The following is a 15,642-nucleotide window of genomic DNA, read 5'->3' on the forward strand; positions in this document are numbered from 1 at the left end:
CTCACAATTATGAAATCCAACTTCTTTCTGAATAGGTGAACCCTTCCTCTGTATGCACGCCAGGGTGCTACGAAATGACTACTCATGGAAACCCACAGAAATCAATGAAGGGCCCATGCAGCATAAGGAAGGAAGGAGGAGATGAAAGGAAAAAATCAACAAGAAAAAGTCACCATAAAAAGGATCCAAAAACCCCGGGTTAGGTTCTCCTGGGAATTAATTGAGCAAAACAGAAGTAGTTTCTGATAGGAATACAAAGCGAAATGGAATAAAAGCAAATACACACACAGGTGCATACAAGATACCAGGCGACTAAAACTGTATTAAACAGCCATATAATTCGTTTTCTGTAGCACCACTAGATGGCAGGCACACCCACAAATTGAGAATGTGAAAGAATCTGGGCGTATTACATACAATAACTGAACGGTTTACTTTGGAACTTTCCATCAACTGCCAATGCCTTTTGAACTTTCAAGCACGTGAATGTGCTATTGCTGAAAATTGCTGCAAGCAGATGATTCCCTCCCATATCATGTAATAAGCTTGGATTGAAGCCCTTTGGTATCCCGTTTGCACTCCAGAAAACCTAAGAAACCAGGAAGCAGTACAACAGATTTATCGTCGTTGTTGAGCGAGCGTGAGAAGGATCTTCACAATTCCAATGTTAGTCTAAAAATAATTGAAATGGGGAATAAACGGCACAACGTAAAGTTCACTGTTTACATCTATTATTCATGCCCTGCAGGGAGAAACATCTGACTTCAATAATTTTCTTTGCATCGACTGAGCGCATGTGGCGAAGTCCCAGTCCCAAAACTGGGGTACTCAAAATTCCAAGAGCATGAAGCAATACATTCCCGGTTCCTTTGGCCTCAAATAGTAGTTCCCACAGGCGAGAATCTGGACGATTGGCAGCTACGCTGGTCAGTCCACTGCCCCGTCTGACAGTGACAACACTCCAGCCTGTCTGCCATGGGAAGTGTGAGTGAAATGAACACGAATCTAACGGGTGCTTGCAGAGTTGCAGTATTCAATTGCAAGTTTCTGTTGTATTCACTATGTGGACCAAACCGCTTCTCATACCCGAATTATACATGCATGTACATTAAAATGCTAGAAGAACGGAAACTGTCTAAAACATGTCCTGGGAAACAGATCAGACTAGAACAAAAGGACAAAACAAGAAGGCGAGGAGAATGCAGAAAAGGGAACTGCATGGGCGTCCTAATCATCTAGACTAGAGGATATGTGTGAGATGCGGGTGCTGGGGAGGGATGAGACTTGCAGAAGAAATTGCCCAGGACAGTGACTGGACATCTGGGAGGGGGCAGAGTGAGTGCTTTTCATTTGAATCTGTCAGAGGGGGCGGGGTCTCAGGAAGGATCATACATGCAGAATGCAATGGGACTAATGGAGTGATTTAACATGAAAGAAAGCAAGGACAGGAAGCAATGCAAAACGCACGAGTATCAAGAAGACGACTGTAGCTTTAAGTGGGACTGGGAGAGATTGACACGTGATATGAATTCAAGTGGCTGCAAAGTAACAAACCACCGCTCTACAAAACACCACAATAAAGAATGAATATAAACAGATTCTCTAAGAAAAGTAGACTCAGAAAATAAAATCTTGGGATTGAACGATTATTGCCCATCATAACACCGTTCATCAATTGTCTGCCTTGTTTTCTGTGCGTTGAATTCAAGACTATTTTCAACTACTTTTATCCCAGTGGGTACAGAGACAAGACTGCGCCATCTAGACTTTTCTAGATAGATTATAGTGGCAAGTTAATGAGATGACACCAAACACTACGAGCAAAAATAAACAAAAAAAAATGATGGTGCAGTTAAGCAATCCTGACAAAGCTGCTTATGAATTCCCATTCTTGAAACAGCGGCATCATCAGAACTGCATAGTGCCTGACCCCTTTCCTGCCAATATTATGATTAGCTTTTTATGTGGCAAATTGAATGGTTAACGAGTATACAGATAACCAATGGTCCATGGAGAAACATTTGTGCCTACATCCTACCTGACAATTTGGCATTCATTTCACTTCTTCCACCAATTCCTTCAACATTTACACAATTACTTTGGCTAACATTTTTAGGATCACTTAAAAAGAGGACTTTATATAAAATCACTAGTGTTTTATGGTCACCTTTATTCTTTCATTTTTTTAAACAAGCAGGGCTCTATTCTTCCATTTCAAGCTTTTTTTTTTAATCAAAGCCATCTGGAATGTGTCACTAGCAGGATGCAGGAGGACTCTGTGAGGTAGAGGCCTGGACCACAAAACTCTCAGGGATAAGGTGGATAAGGTGGTTGGTAGAGAATTTTGGGTCGCCCGGAGCAGGGCGATGATGGCGGGCAACTGTCCTATTCACAGGAAAACCCTTGCTGGGCTTGGACCAGGTTCCCAGAAGGACATCAGTCAAGGCATGTCTCCGCGCCTACCTGTGACAGGCGCCACAGAGTTTAAAACCCATTGTTTTTTTGGGTGACATCCCTCGCACACCAGTAGAAAAGAGTTCTCAAAAAAGTCTTTGATTCAACGTCACAAACTACTCAGTCAAGACAAGAACTGAAGTCAGCGCGCTGGGATGAGGTCTATAAAGGAACTGTGCATGTCACATCTGGCGCCGAAGATACTGAGCTGAACGACACCACCTATCGGCGCCTAGGGGAACTGCTTAAGAATTTCCAAATCCAGTCTGATGACTGTGGATAATTTTAAGGTAAGGAAACTGCGACTAAAAGTCTTTATCAAATAAAACAAAGTCTGTTAGGTACGCCACAAAAAAAAAAACGTCCATTCACCAAGCTATCTATCCCAGTCCTGGTGCAGAATTTGAGAGAACTTGAGAAGTCAGTAGGATCTTTTTCAATAAAGGCAGACTATGAGAGATAGACGAAATGGGCAGCGTCTGCACTGAACGGAAGCCTGCCCTATAAGGTTCTTAAAAATTAAAAAATTAGTCCTACTGCTCCTTGGTATTCACCTGCTTTTAGGGAGGCAAAACTGGGCTGTAAACAATTGAAAAAGCTCTGGCAGAGGAACTATTCTAGTGCTGCGATTGGCACATTTAACAGTGCCCTGGAGAATTATAAAAGCTAGTTGTTTGCTGCTAAATCAGCCTTCCTCACTACTAAAGTTTTGTAGGCAGAAAACACAGCTACGGAAATGTTTGAGATTGTTCAGAATTTCTTTTCCTCTAAATATGCAGAAAACAAAATTGTGCATTGTCAAGAGCTGGCATATAGACTGTCAAATCTTTTGAAGAAAAGATTTCTATCATCTTGTAATCTTTGTCCCCCTCTGGGTACCTCCGTGATTTAGGATTGGGAGCAGAAATACCCAAGTATGCCCTGCTCGGCTAGACAGGTAGGTAGGCAGATGACTTCTCAAAGATGATGGTAATGTCCCCAGTACCCGCCTGGAAAAGTGGGAGATGATAACTCTTGATATATTTAGGTCTATCGCTGCTGCTCTGAAATCAGGACCTCTGCCTCCTCCCTTCTAGGTTCTTTTTATTGGAAATCTGTAGTAATTCCTTACAGAGTGGACTGGTTCTTGGCGAGTGGAAACAAAGCCCTGCAACTGCCTTTATTGAAAAAAGCTAATGCCAACCCTGACGTTTTGATGAATGTTTGAGCAATCTCTCCTTTACGGCTTGCTGTGAAGATACTGGAGATGCATGTGAACCAACTCCTGTCTGAATGGCTGGCTAACAAACACATTTTTGATTCAGTTCAGTTAGGCTTTTGTCCTCTAGAAAGCACAGAGACCTCCCTGTTAGCCATTAATGGATGAGCTTAGAATGCAGGCGGACAAGTCAGAATGGTCTGCCTTATTAATATTAGATCCGTACGCAACATTTAAAACGGTGCCTCACACTATTCTTTTGACCCGGCTAGAGATCAGCATAGGAGACAAGGCATTGGATCGATGTAGATCTTAACTAAGTGACAAGCCCCAGGCAGTATTTTTACTGCTGCTTATGTCTGAGAGTAAGACCTTGAGGCATGGAGTTCCCCAGGCTTCAGCACTCAACCACACGTTCTCCTACATTTACATCCGCTGCAGGTGAAACTCATAATATTTTTTGCTCTAAACTCATGAATTATTTGGATGGTATACAGTTAATTATCATGCAGGACGGAAGGGTGTCTGACCCTCTAGCACCTTTTCATCTCTGTATGGCAGCGTTATCAAAATGCGTGCAGACTAATCCTCTTAAATAGAACTCTTACAAGACGAAGGTGTGTATAAAACATTCCTGTATCTAAGATGAGCTGCCATTGGATTTTTGGCCTAGCACTTGATCGCCCTCGCCATCTAAGGTGATCAAAAATCTGGGAATATACCTGGAACCAGACCTTCCCTTGCGAGTCAGCTAAAGCATGTTGCAGTTATTAGCTTTTTTCTCCTAAAGTTTCTCAGGAACATTCTACCTTTTTTTTCTAAGGCCATCCATCGAGTGCTGATAGTCAGGCGCCTTGACTATTGCAACATTTCGAGGGCTGGATTAAGGACTTGGCAAGAAAATGTAGAGGATACAAAATGCCACGGCCATGCTGGCTCAGGGGCTTCTCTGCTTTTTCTCCACATAGGAGAGCTTGAAATCTATTCACTAGCTTCAAGTGGATAAGAGGGTTATTTTCAAGTCCTTCTGTCTGGTGTTTAAAGCAGTTCACCATATTGGTCCAGATTTACTTAGCGCAGAAGTTCAACAGCTATATTCTATCATGTTGTCTACGTTCATTTGGAGTTTAACTGCTTGTTTTGCAAAAGTCTAAGCGTAGTCAGTCTCATGGATAAGTCTTTTCGTTTAAAGCGACTAAGCTTTGGAATGAGCTTCCCAGCTTCCTGCGGCTTGCCTCTTCCTTACTCAATTTCAGCAAAGCTTTGAAGACATGTCTTTTTAAGAATTAAGGTTTGATTCAATGAATCCTGGTGTGATAGTAATGCTGTTTTTTGCTTCAGCTTGGCTGTCTTCTCTTTGTACCATCTCTTTAGCTCCAGGACACTCCTAGGGGTAAACTATATGCTTTGCAAATATAGCAACATAATATAATAATTATGGACAAATAGTATCCAGAGTTTTATTTACTATTAACTAGACATGAATCTATATGAATTGGAGACTTGGCTGTGATTTTCACTGCTCTTAGTAATGAAGCCATTTTAACCAAAACAAAAATCATTGAGTACCTGGCAGGTATACGTGTGATGCGGATGTAAATCACTCTCTATTCAACTGAATGATCTAGTATAATCCCTTGTTACTGTCACAGAAAGGTTCTAGATAGTCTAACAAAAGTCAAATTCAGTAAATGTCAGGGCAGGCATGGAAACAGTAGAAAATAGGGTAATCTTTCATTCCATTGTTCACAGATATAATTTCACATCAACGTAATGTTTTTGATTCCTGGCTGATGGTCTTCTCTACAATGTACATTCCCTATCTGACTCTGTTGCTGCAGAGTTAAATTTTGTCCACTAACATTTAAGGGGTCTAAACCATAATCTTAATTTTTTTCATCCAATCGAAGAGCCACTGATTGAGCAGTTATCTACCTCAAACACATCTTTCATTTTTTAATTAAAAAAGGTTGCCCAAGAAAACTGAGGATCATGAGGAGTATCGTTGAATCATGTTAGAGTCACATTAGTTCTCTGGTAGGTGAACATAACTGAAAGTATCCCATTGTCAATAGGACTAAAACGTTCACCTTCACATAGTGACTAAACATTTTTAAAGGCCTTTTTGGATTAACATTCATAGAGTCCAGCTGTATGCAAGCACCAGCACCTAGATGATCTTGTCCTTGAAAAATACGCGTGTGTACTACAGTGTAGATGAATATATTTTGTGTTCTCGCTTGTCACAAGCCAAAGTAAGGCCACACTTTACAAGAACATTCAATATTATATTTTATACCATGAACATTCTGTTCAGGGAAAGAGGAGTTAATGATCAATTAGCGAGGAATCAATCTTTAACAAAGAATACATCTTTCACATGTAATAAATAATTTTGAAATTACGTACACCAACACAGGTTTTCCAGATATCCTTGGGTGTCGCAGAACTTCAGTCATAGTCTCTTTTGTTTCTTCCATTCTCTCTAAATCACTAGAGTCCACAACAAAGATTACTCCAAAGGACTCTGCATAATAGTTCTTCCAGATACCACGTATTCGTTTCCCGCCACCAAGGTCAAAGATTGTGATTTCAAACCTTCCTTGCTTCAGCTCAGTTTTTGAAAATCCAACTGTAGGAGCAACATCTTCAGGTGACTCTGTTTAATATTTGGGGGGGGGGGAAGTAAAAGTAGAGAAACTTTAAAACAAATACACATTTGGAAAATGTAATTAAAATTGAATTACCTCAGGCATAGTAAGAACTTGATACTGTTCCAAACACAGGACACAGAGGCTAATAACATTATGTCCCATACAAATTGTGAGGTACGAAGGAACAACACAGACTATAAAAGGCAAAATTGCCAAATCACAATTTGGTTCATGGCTATTTTCCATTTATATATACTCAGTGTTCATGACACTACCAATCCTTTGCAGGCTAGGATTCGACAATGGCCACCATACTTATTAACTTCTGAACTCAGGCACTATATTCTCTATTATTATCCCCCATTAAAATAAAAGGGTTTCAGTAAGTTCGAGTTATCTATGAAGTCCTCTATTTGATATGGGCTCTTGGCTCTGAAACTATGCTCTATGAACACAAAGAAACTCCAACCATATTATCTATAACATGGCATCAACTGAAATACTGAGTGCAATCACATAAGCTATACAAAATTGAGAAGGAAATTATTTAAAAACATTGGCTCTGATGCTCCATGTACACATGGAATTATCATAAAAATGTATCCGGGAGCAAAAGAAGAACACTTACTTAAAACTGCTTCACAGTAAGTCATGTGTGGCAAATAGATCATGTGTGGTGAACACATACACAGCCATGACCCGTCCTATTAGTTTAAACAACACAGTCATCATCAGTCCAATTTACCTTGCATGCATTTTATCAGGTAGTTGAGTTAGCAATTAAATATTTCAGAGTGAAATGGCACAAAGATGAGAGCAATTATACACACAATACAGCAAAATCGCACTGTAGAGGGTAACAGGCAACCCTGAGATACAGAATTAGTTCCACAATTGTTTACAAAATATGCACCCGTTAGTATGAAAATGGGTGGCATAAAGATGTATGCCACTGGGGCGGTGAATCAGAGTAGATAAATCTTGACTGACTTAGTAACAGAATATCATAGCGAGGCACAATTCCCATTACACCAGTGTAATCTCAGTAATTTCGATTAAACTTCATACCCGAAATTGCCAAAATTAGGCTACGGTGCAAAATGGCAAACCATTCAGGGCAAAAATGTATTACAAGAGCATGGGAGCAATCTTAATGACCGGAATATTAGTGGCTGCTGTGCTTGCATTATTTGTTTGAGTGGAAAATGCACCTTTGCACCCAAACTGGTTGTGAGGACACATTTTAAGCTAAAATATAGCAGATAATGCCGGTTAGGCCTTTTGGGTAGTTCTGTACTATTTTGTGGAAATTTTGCGTGATTACGTTGAAGAAATTTAGGTGAACTTTGCATGCCCCTTATTATTACGTATAATCTGGACATGTAAAAAGGGAAATAATCAACCTTGAATTAAGTTTAAAGGAAACTTAGATTAGTTTTGTTACTTGTCAATTTCTGAAAACATGATTTTATGGAAGATTGCTTTTCTGCATGTGCTCAACAGATTCTTTGCTTTTATGGCATATTTACCTCCGAGCACTGGGAGGCTGGTAAATATATCTTGGAGCATGGTCTGTCCCCTAAATAAGGGGCAATTCTGCACAGACCTTCCAGGTTCCAGATGCTGTAGCCAATAGCTGCAGCCAGAAAATGTCCAGTAAGTTTACATTGACTGGGTCACCTAATACATAGTCTCTAAAGCCCATAAGGCTTGGGTTCATTATGCGTAAACATAGGGCATGCTAACTATGGAATAAGCATGACTCTACCACAGCAACAAGATTCAAAGTACTATTGCAATGTAAAACCGGAATGGTCATGTATTTCACCAGGCATTTCCCTGGGGTGTGTGAGCCGGGGTAGCTGTAACCACTGGAGGGCAGTTTTGAAAGCCACAGAGTAAAGAGACACAAAGGACAGACTGAAAGAAAAATGGAAAGAGAGGAGAAATGGAGTAGGGCTGGTTTGAGCATTTTTGCCAGGGCTACTTTTGGTTCCCGGACTGGTCCTGCGTGCCTATGAATACATTTTGTTTTTCTTACGTAGGCCTTTGGAAGATCCAAGAAAACCATCAGCGCACCATTTTAACATACACACATGCGGGATGCAGGACACAGTATATATATTTTGATATACAATTATCATTGTTTGTGTATTAGTACTGATGTGCAAGTATAGAGATCTAGAAATAAAGAAGAGGTAAACGATGATCCAACATATTTCCCACATCCTAAAACAGTAGTTTAGGAGTAGTGTAAGCATTCAGAGCAGAGTGACAGCATTTAGACACTTTGGTTTAGGTTTGAGGGATGTCCTAGAATAGCAGGAGGTGGATAGTTGCACATTGAGATACTTTAACAAGCTGCATGTTATTTCGTTATAATAGTGGCATAACTGGGTATGATTGTTCAGAATGGAGGGTATTGGTGGAACCTTGTGTGTCTTTGCTAGTTATGCTGGACTAAGACTGATACTGTTTGGAACTGGAACCAATAAAGAAGACATAGAAACTTACAACATGGCTACCAGTGTCTTCATGTACAGAGCACAGCATAATTTTGGCAACGAGGATGGGATTCTTGCTCCATTGACTTGACCACAGGTATGGTCTGTATGTTAGGGTATGCCTGATTTAGGATTCACCCTACCACTTCCTTTAGTATCTGCCGTATGGATGTATCCACTGCATAAAGGAATTGGGGCTGGTCTAGATATGAGTTATGGTCTAACTCAGTGAAGTGTATTCACAGGTGCCACACAGGAGCGGTGTGGTGCTGCTAAAGACTAGTGCTTTGGTTTTAAGAAGTGCACTATTAAGGACATTTTACAAAGTGGATATGGATTTGATCCTCTACATATCAACAATCTGGATTGGAGTTTGTGGCATATATTTGTGTACAGTGTGGGACATTTTTTCCAGTTTGTATTGCACCTGTGAAATCCACAAGCGCAGTGACATTTGTCATTCTACTCAATCCGTGCTTTGGAGTTATTTGCGGTTCCAGACTAATGTTACTCTGCACTACGTCAATGGTTCGCATGTGTATTAGATTGGCAAACTTCTGCAACCTGGTGATTTCATAATGTATTTCAACCTGCGCACATACACACATGAAGCTGCATAGATGTCCTTTACTTGAACCTTTTGTTGCTGGTTTCGAGTTGAGAGGTATCACTTCTCTGACAGTTTGGTATGGATTGTCATGGACGTTTATTGTGCCATTCTCTGGCGGTGTTTGTCGAGCCACACGGGGCAAGTAGAGGTGAGACAGGATTTGTCTATCATTTTTAATCTTGGTTGAGACCTGTGGTAAATGGTGCCATTTCCAAATTTAAAAATGCACGCACTTACCTGGTCTTCCTTCATTGTCGCGTGCAGTCTCCTCTTCGATGTGCTTCTACGTCAATAACAGAATTTTCACAGCTCCGGCGTTGCTTACAGACGGTGGATGCACGGTGAGGCTGGGAGCCATCCGGCTGGACGTCTGCAACGTGCCGTCATCTTGTGGTTGGCAGCCACTATGTTCCGATGAGTTGCCAACCACGCTGCTTCACTTTGCCAACCACGCTGCTTTGTTGGTTGGAATAAAGTTTGTATGGAAGAAAAAGCTTGGGGTTGCGGTGAGTTCCGGTGGGGGAGTTCTCCAGTCTCAGTCATGTAGCGGACTCTGCGTAGGAGCATATTCGAGTAGCGGACTCTGCGTAGGAGCATATTCATGCATCGTCACGTCATGGGATCCTTTGGTACTGCAGTTCTTAATAAGTATGCGTCGTTGTGGTCTGCTGCCTGTTAGTCACGTGAGGGTCCTCTGACAATGTCATTTAAGCTCAAACTGTTTGCCGGTATTTAGTATACACAAGTGACCACTACACCTGTTACTAGATGCTTGTGTACATTTCGTCTTTGTCATTGTTGTCCTCTTATCCTTTGGATTATTCTCATGACGCATTTATGGCCATGGCATGTTGTTTCATTTTTGCCATATGTACTCACTTTTAGGAGTGGGATTTTGCTATTTAATTCCCAACTTTAGAGTTATTATTATTTTATTGGGGTTTTAAGCAGGTCATGGGTCGGTAGCACAAATTATCTGTCTCCTGTGTGTCAGGGTTGTGTCTTTTCTTAGCAACCTGTAAGTATTACTAGTGAAGGTTTTCTAGGATGTTTTGTCTTGTTCAGTTAGTACTACCTGTATCACTTGTGTGGATGGCAAACTTTGTAGGGTGCACTTTGCCACTTTGTGCACAGAGCAGCACAACTCGGGTGAGAGATCGCTCACCGGCGTGGGGCATAGTTCACAACTAGTCTTATTGTATTTGTGTTAGGATTAATACTATTTTTTCAGTTTAATATGTAGTGATGCCACAGTTTTACGCAGTGTAATGGAGAGGTCGTCCATGTGTCTGGTGGGTGGACACCACATGTTACTCCTTACATGAGGGTGGTTCTGATCTTGGTGGGTGGTTTCCCACTTCTTTGTGTTGTGTTGGTAAGTCGTCTTGCGCTGCACGTCTTGTCTGTTTGTATGTGTGTAAGTCGCCCTGCGCTTCACGTGTTGTCCTGTGTAAGTCGCCCTGCGCTTCAGATGTTGTTGTGTGTAAGTCGCCCTGCGCCTCACATGTTGTCCTGTGTAAGTCACCCTGCGCTTCAGATGTTTTGTGCGCAAGTCACCCTGCGCCTCACCTGTTGTCCTGTGTAAGTCGCCCTGCGCTTCAGTTGTTGTGTGTAAGTCACCCTGCGCATCACGTGTTCTCCTGTGTAAGTCGCCCCGCGCTTCAGATGTGGTCGAGTGTAAGTCGCCCTGCGCCTCACTGTGTGTACCCTTTATGTGGTCCATATTGTGGTACACATGTATCTGTAGTGTTGGTTCACCCTTGTCTGTTTTTGGCCTCGGGTGTTTGTCTTGGGGTGTGTGCACCCTTCACTACTTTATTTTTAAATGTTCATGGGGATGGATGGGGTTATTGCTAGTTTGTAATTGAATTTGCTTGACAATTTTTATTCCTTCCCAAAAGTACGCAGTGTTAGTCTGCTTCTCTGCGTTTTAACATAGTTTGTGATTTGATAATTTATTTCACGCTTTGATATGACTTAATCTTCATGAGAGAGGATGGGGGATTTTGATGCATGTTTTTATATGTCGTATTTTGCCCATCTTTTCTTTATTTGCAATGTTCTCTCTTTTGCGATGTTTTACTTTTAGTTGCATCCTTGAGTTACGAACATTACTGCTTCTTTTGTGTATAGTTCTCTGCTTTAGTATTGTAGTCTTTGTTTTCATTTTAAAACGAAAGGGATAATGTTATATCCTGAGTATTACATTTAATTGTAATCAGCCTAGGTCCTCCTAGCTGCTCAGCCAGAGTGAGAGGTGGTAATGGAATGTTGCTGTGACTGTGATGAATGGAATGCCTGGGTGCCTGTGTGGATGAGTGGTGACAGTTGGAGATGAGCTAAGCAGCTAGGCAGGCTGCTCCTGGTGGGGCTGGTGTAGGAGCTGGTACATGGCTGAACTAAGACTGATACTGTTTGGTACTGGAACCAATAAAGAAGACTTAGAAACTTACAACATGGCTACCAGTGTCTTCATGTACAGAGCACAACAGTATGATTGTTCAGAATGGAGGGTATTGGTGGAACCTTGTGTGTCTTTGCTAGTTATGCTGGAAAGACAGGAATTTTGGACTTAAACAGTGGCTTGTTAAGCAAAGCACATACTGCTGTATAAGAACAGCAGGGCCTACTGTGTAAAGCAATGGAATGCTCGAGTACTCTCCCCACTTAGATACCCCACCAACCCACACTAACGCTGCACGTCTCCTTTGCACTTCTTCATCCCGTAACGGTGTATGGCAAGGCCCTTTCGCTCCCATACACGCTTGATCCCTTATACTCCTCACAACTGCCCCCTGGATGATGTAATTAACTATTTCATGTGAAGTGCTGAGGTGTGCACAATAACACAACTGAAAAGCACTACCAGACAACAGGAACATTCATCTGGTTCATGCGATGGAAAGACTGACCCCCTTGGGGCACCAGGCTAAAGTACATGAATAAAGTAAAACTGATGAATGGGGTGGGGAGTCAAACCTGTTTGGCATCTGCCTCAAGTATCCCATTTATTAAGTGTTCATCCCCCTACTGCTTCAATACCGTGCTGTGGAGTCTTGGAAATGAAACGTGGAGGCAGCCATGCCAGGTAGCTCCATTAACTCAGGCACACACAGATTTACAGTACTGCTGGTGCAGAGGAGGTGGTAGCAGCACTAATGAGGCTGGACCAAAACCTGGCAGGGAATTTCTTTGTAGGCTAGTACTGGCAGAAGAAAGGCAAAGAAAGATGAAAGAATGTGCATGTACACTTGCTGTGTGTATATGTCGGGTTATGCGTCTGGTTGCTTACTCCTGGCAACTCGTGGCGCCAACCCTTGACACACGACAAAGAGCAATAGTCTAGGTTGGCATTAGATGACCTTTAGTTTATTGGTAAAGGAAATGTTTATAGAGCAATGCTACTATCCCACTTCAGACATGAGTGACTCATACGTGTCAGGACTCTACCCCATCTCCAACTTCCTCACACATAAACCTTTCAGCTGCTAGAGAATGGGGTATAAATGGGGGCATTCGCTACTGTTTTGCTGCACCCAGAATTATAGGCCCCTTAGCTGGAAAATAAGCTTTTCTCAAGGGCAAGATGATTCTGTATGATCTCCAACAAGCAATCTGCATGTCAGCTGACCTCACAGAACTTTTAGGAGGCGTTAGCCCTCAATCTGCTCCTCCCCCCCCAGGAGTACCTGAAATACACCCTAGACGTCAGGGAAAGATAGAAGTATATCTCTTGCTGGCCTCTGTCCACAATCTGCATTTCATCAACACCGGGTGAGCTGATGAAAGTAGATGGTCAATGAGCCCCACCTCCCCTTTGGGGGCCTTTAATGCCCTAAACATCAGGGATAATATTTTGTCAATTGAAAAATAGAAACAATGTGTAAGAGAGAATGCTGAAATGAATACTTTCTTACCTGTAACTCTAGTTCTACCATTATAGTCATAAGAACTGAATAGTCCCTCCCAGTGTGGGCCCCTGAGGTACTTTTTCACAATATATCTTTTTAAGTACAGATGTTCATCTTTCTTCAGGAAGGCCTGCAGAGTCACTTAAATGAAAGATTACACAGCATATACGACTAGGCGACAATGGCCCAGTTCTTACTCTTGTAATTAAAAAAAGGGGCCAGGAGAATTACAAATGTGTATAATTCCATGATGTTTTAATACAACAGTATGCGAGTCCGTTCGACCAAACCTCCTTGAAGGCCTCCTTTCGGTCTCTCGAAAGCACCACCACCACTACTGTGCACGTCACTTTACTTAGCCTCCCCTATTCTAACAAGAGGTAACACCTTCACCATTCCTCACTTCCCTACTCTCTGCCATGAGGCTCCTTACCAGTTGGAGAAGCATCCCCCGCTCATTATGTCCTCCTTGGCCGTTAGAAGCGACATGCTGCCCGTGTCCAGGTTCACAGAGCCCATGGTGGCACCCGTGTACAGAAAGGCAGCTCTCTGCGCCCCTCTCTTGCGCTAATTGTCCGTACATTATGCCTGAAGACGACAACGGGGCTGCCCCAAATCTCAGTATGTGGTTTGATCCCAGCCTTAATCAGCAGTACGCAGTATAACCCAAACCATATATACCCTGTTGAGTCCTGGTTCTTAAATCCCTTTTGCCCAGTGTACTCACCATACCTGTTAGCTCTGTCTGTGCTGCTCAGTCCATGTCAATAGAAAAAGCAAATTGTTGCAAGTGAGTCAGAAGCGCTGGGTTGGAGGACGAGCAAAACTCTGGGAGCATAAACTACGATAAGAGACTAGAGTTGTGGCCATTTTGAAATTGGGGACTTAGTTCAACTCAAGGAGATCATCACTAATGTCGTCCATTAGTATGGCGGACTATTACAGCACATTACAGTAATAAAGGTTAAAGCGCTAGTTCTTTAATGAAACTATAGGGATTGGGCACACTCCTTGGAAGCGCCCTATCTCCAAGGCAACGTCCCAATGTATCTGATGCTACTCAGTAGAGTTGGAAGCACCACCCTGTCACGCCAAAACGTAGTCTTGGCACTCTAGCCATCATGGCAACAGTACTGCCGTTTCAGACTTGGTGCCGGGAGCTAGAGGGTGGATGGCGGCGCTGTTAAACTCCACTAAGAGGCAGATGGCGGAGTTTTTGCTGAACTCCACGCTCCAAGAGGAGCGACAAAACTCCACTGGCAGAGTAGAGTTTGTCGCCCACCCCTAGTTTTGAGTATAGTGGTGAGAGTGCAGCGCCGTAGAGTGGAAAGGCCTGGTGAGAAGTGGCGCAGAGTGAATACAGTGGCATAGACTGCAGTGCTACAGAGTAAATAGTTTCAGAGTAGAGTGAAGTGGCATAGATATACAGTGGCAAGGTGCAATGATGCAGAATAGCTTTGAGTAGATTGGCATACATTCAGATTCAAAATCATAATTCAGCTAAACAAGCAGCCATAAAAGTAACTGCATAAAAATGAATAAATAATTCAAAACATGCAAACACTTTAATTCATTATCTTCCTAAATAGACAAATCTATAGGTCTCCAAATCAGTATACAACAAAAACTCTAAAGCAGTCATTGATTGCCGTGCCCGCACAGCAATATTCAAGAACAATCCAACATGATAGAAAATGTCCTCATTGTTCAACTGGAGCATAACGTTATAGGCTTCTCTAAAATCACTAATATGAAGCCTCTTAATTAGTGGTAATAAAATACTTACAGCATACAGTGTATAAAAATATCAGAACAGTAAAAAATTTAACATTGATTGACCTGACTACCCGGTACATGGGCAAGGGCGAGTATCTAAATTTTCTTGGTAACCTAATGGGAAGCTTAGTAGGAACTTAACTGTGCCTTCCCTAAAATGGATCAACAAACTGCGCTCCCAGTGTCCAATAGGGCTAGTCAGGTATCTTGGGGTGAGACATGCCCTACATGACTTATGCCCAGATATGCTATCACTCTTGATTTGCCAGGCTCCTTCTTTAGTCTCTCCACATGCAAAAGTTTAAACCAGGTGGTCTGCAACTGTGTTTTATTGATGGTGTGAGGACCACCGGGATTCCCAAACAATTGTTGACAGCTTATCTTATGCATGCAGGATTCTACATACCCCAACCAAGTGACGTTTCTGCCTTTATCACAAGTGAGGCAGTCTTTTATGATGTCTTTTGTAAGTTCTTCCTCCATATTATTCCAAATTGCAAGCCATAAAAATCAATGGACGGGCACTAATATAATC

The 15,642-nt window shown here is 42.1% G+C and overlaps 1 protein-coding gene across 7 annotated transcripts in view; it reads right to left on the minus strand.

The window, feature by feature from the left end:
* The window catches only part of ARL13B (ARF like GTPase 13B), a 672,441-nt gene that overhangs the window by 338,890 nt on the left and 317,909 nt on the right, over positions 1–15,642 (minus strand). For all 7 annotated transcript variants that reach the window (XM_085622339.1, XM_085622338.1, XM_085622344.1 and 4 more), the window contains one exon: positions 6,062–6,311. In XM_085622339.1, the coding sequence (XP_085478465.1) occupies positions 6,062–6,311 (250 nt within the window). The remainder of the gene's footprint in view (positions 1–6,061; positions 6,312–15,642) is intronic.

This window comes from Triturus cristatus, chromosome 8 (genome assembly GCF_964204655.1).
Source record: "Triturus cristatus chromosome 8, aTriCri1.1, whole genome shotgun sequence".
Taxonomy (NCBI): Eukaryota; Metazoa; Chordata; class Amphibia; order Caudata; family Salamandridae; genus Triturus; species Triturus cristatus.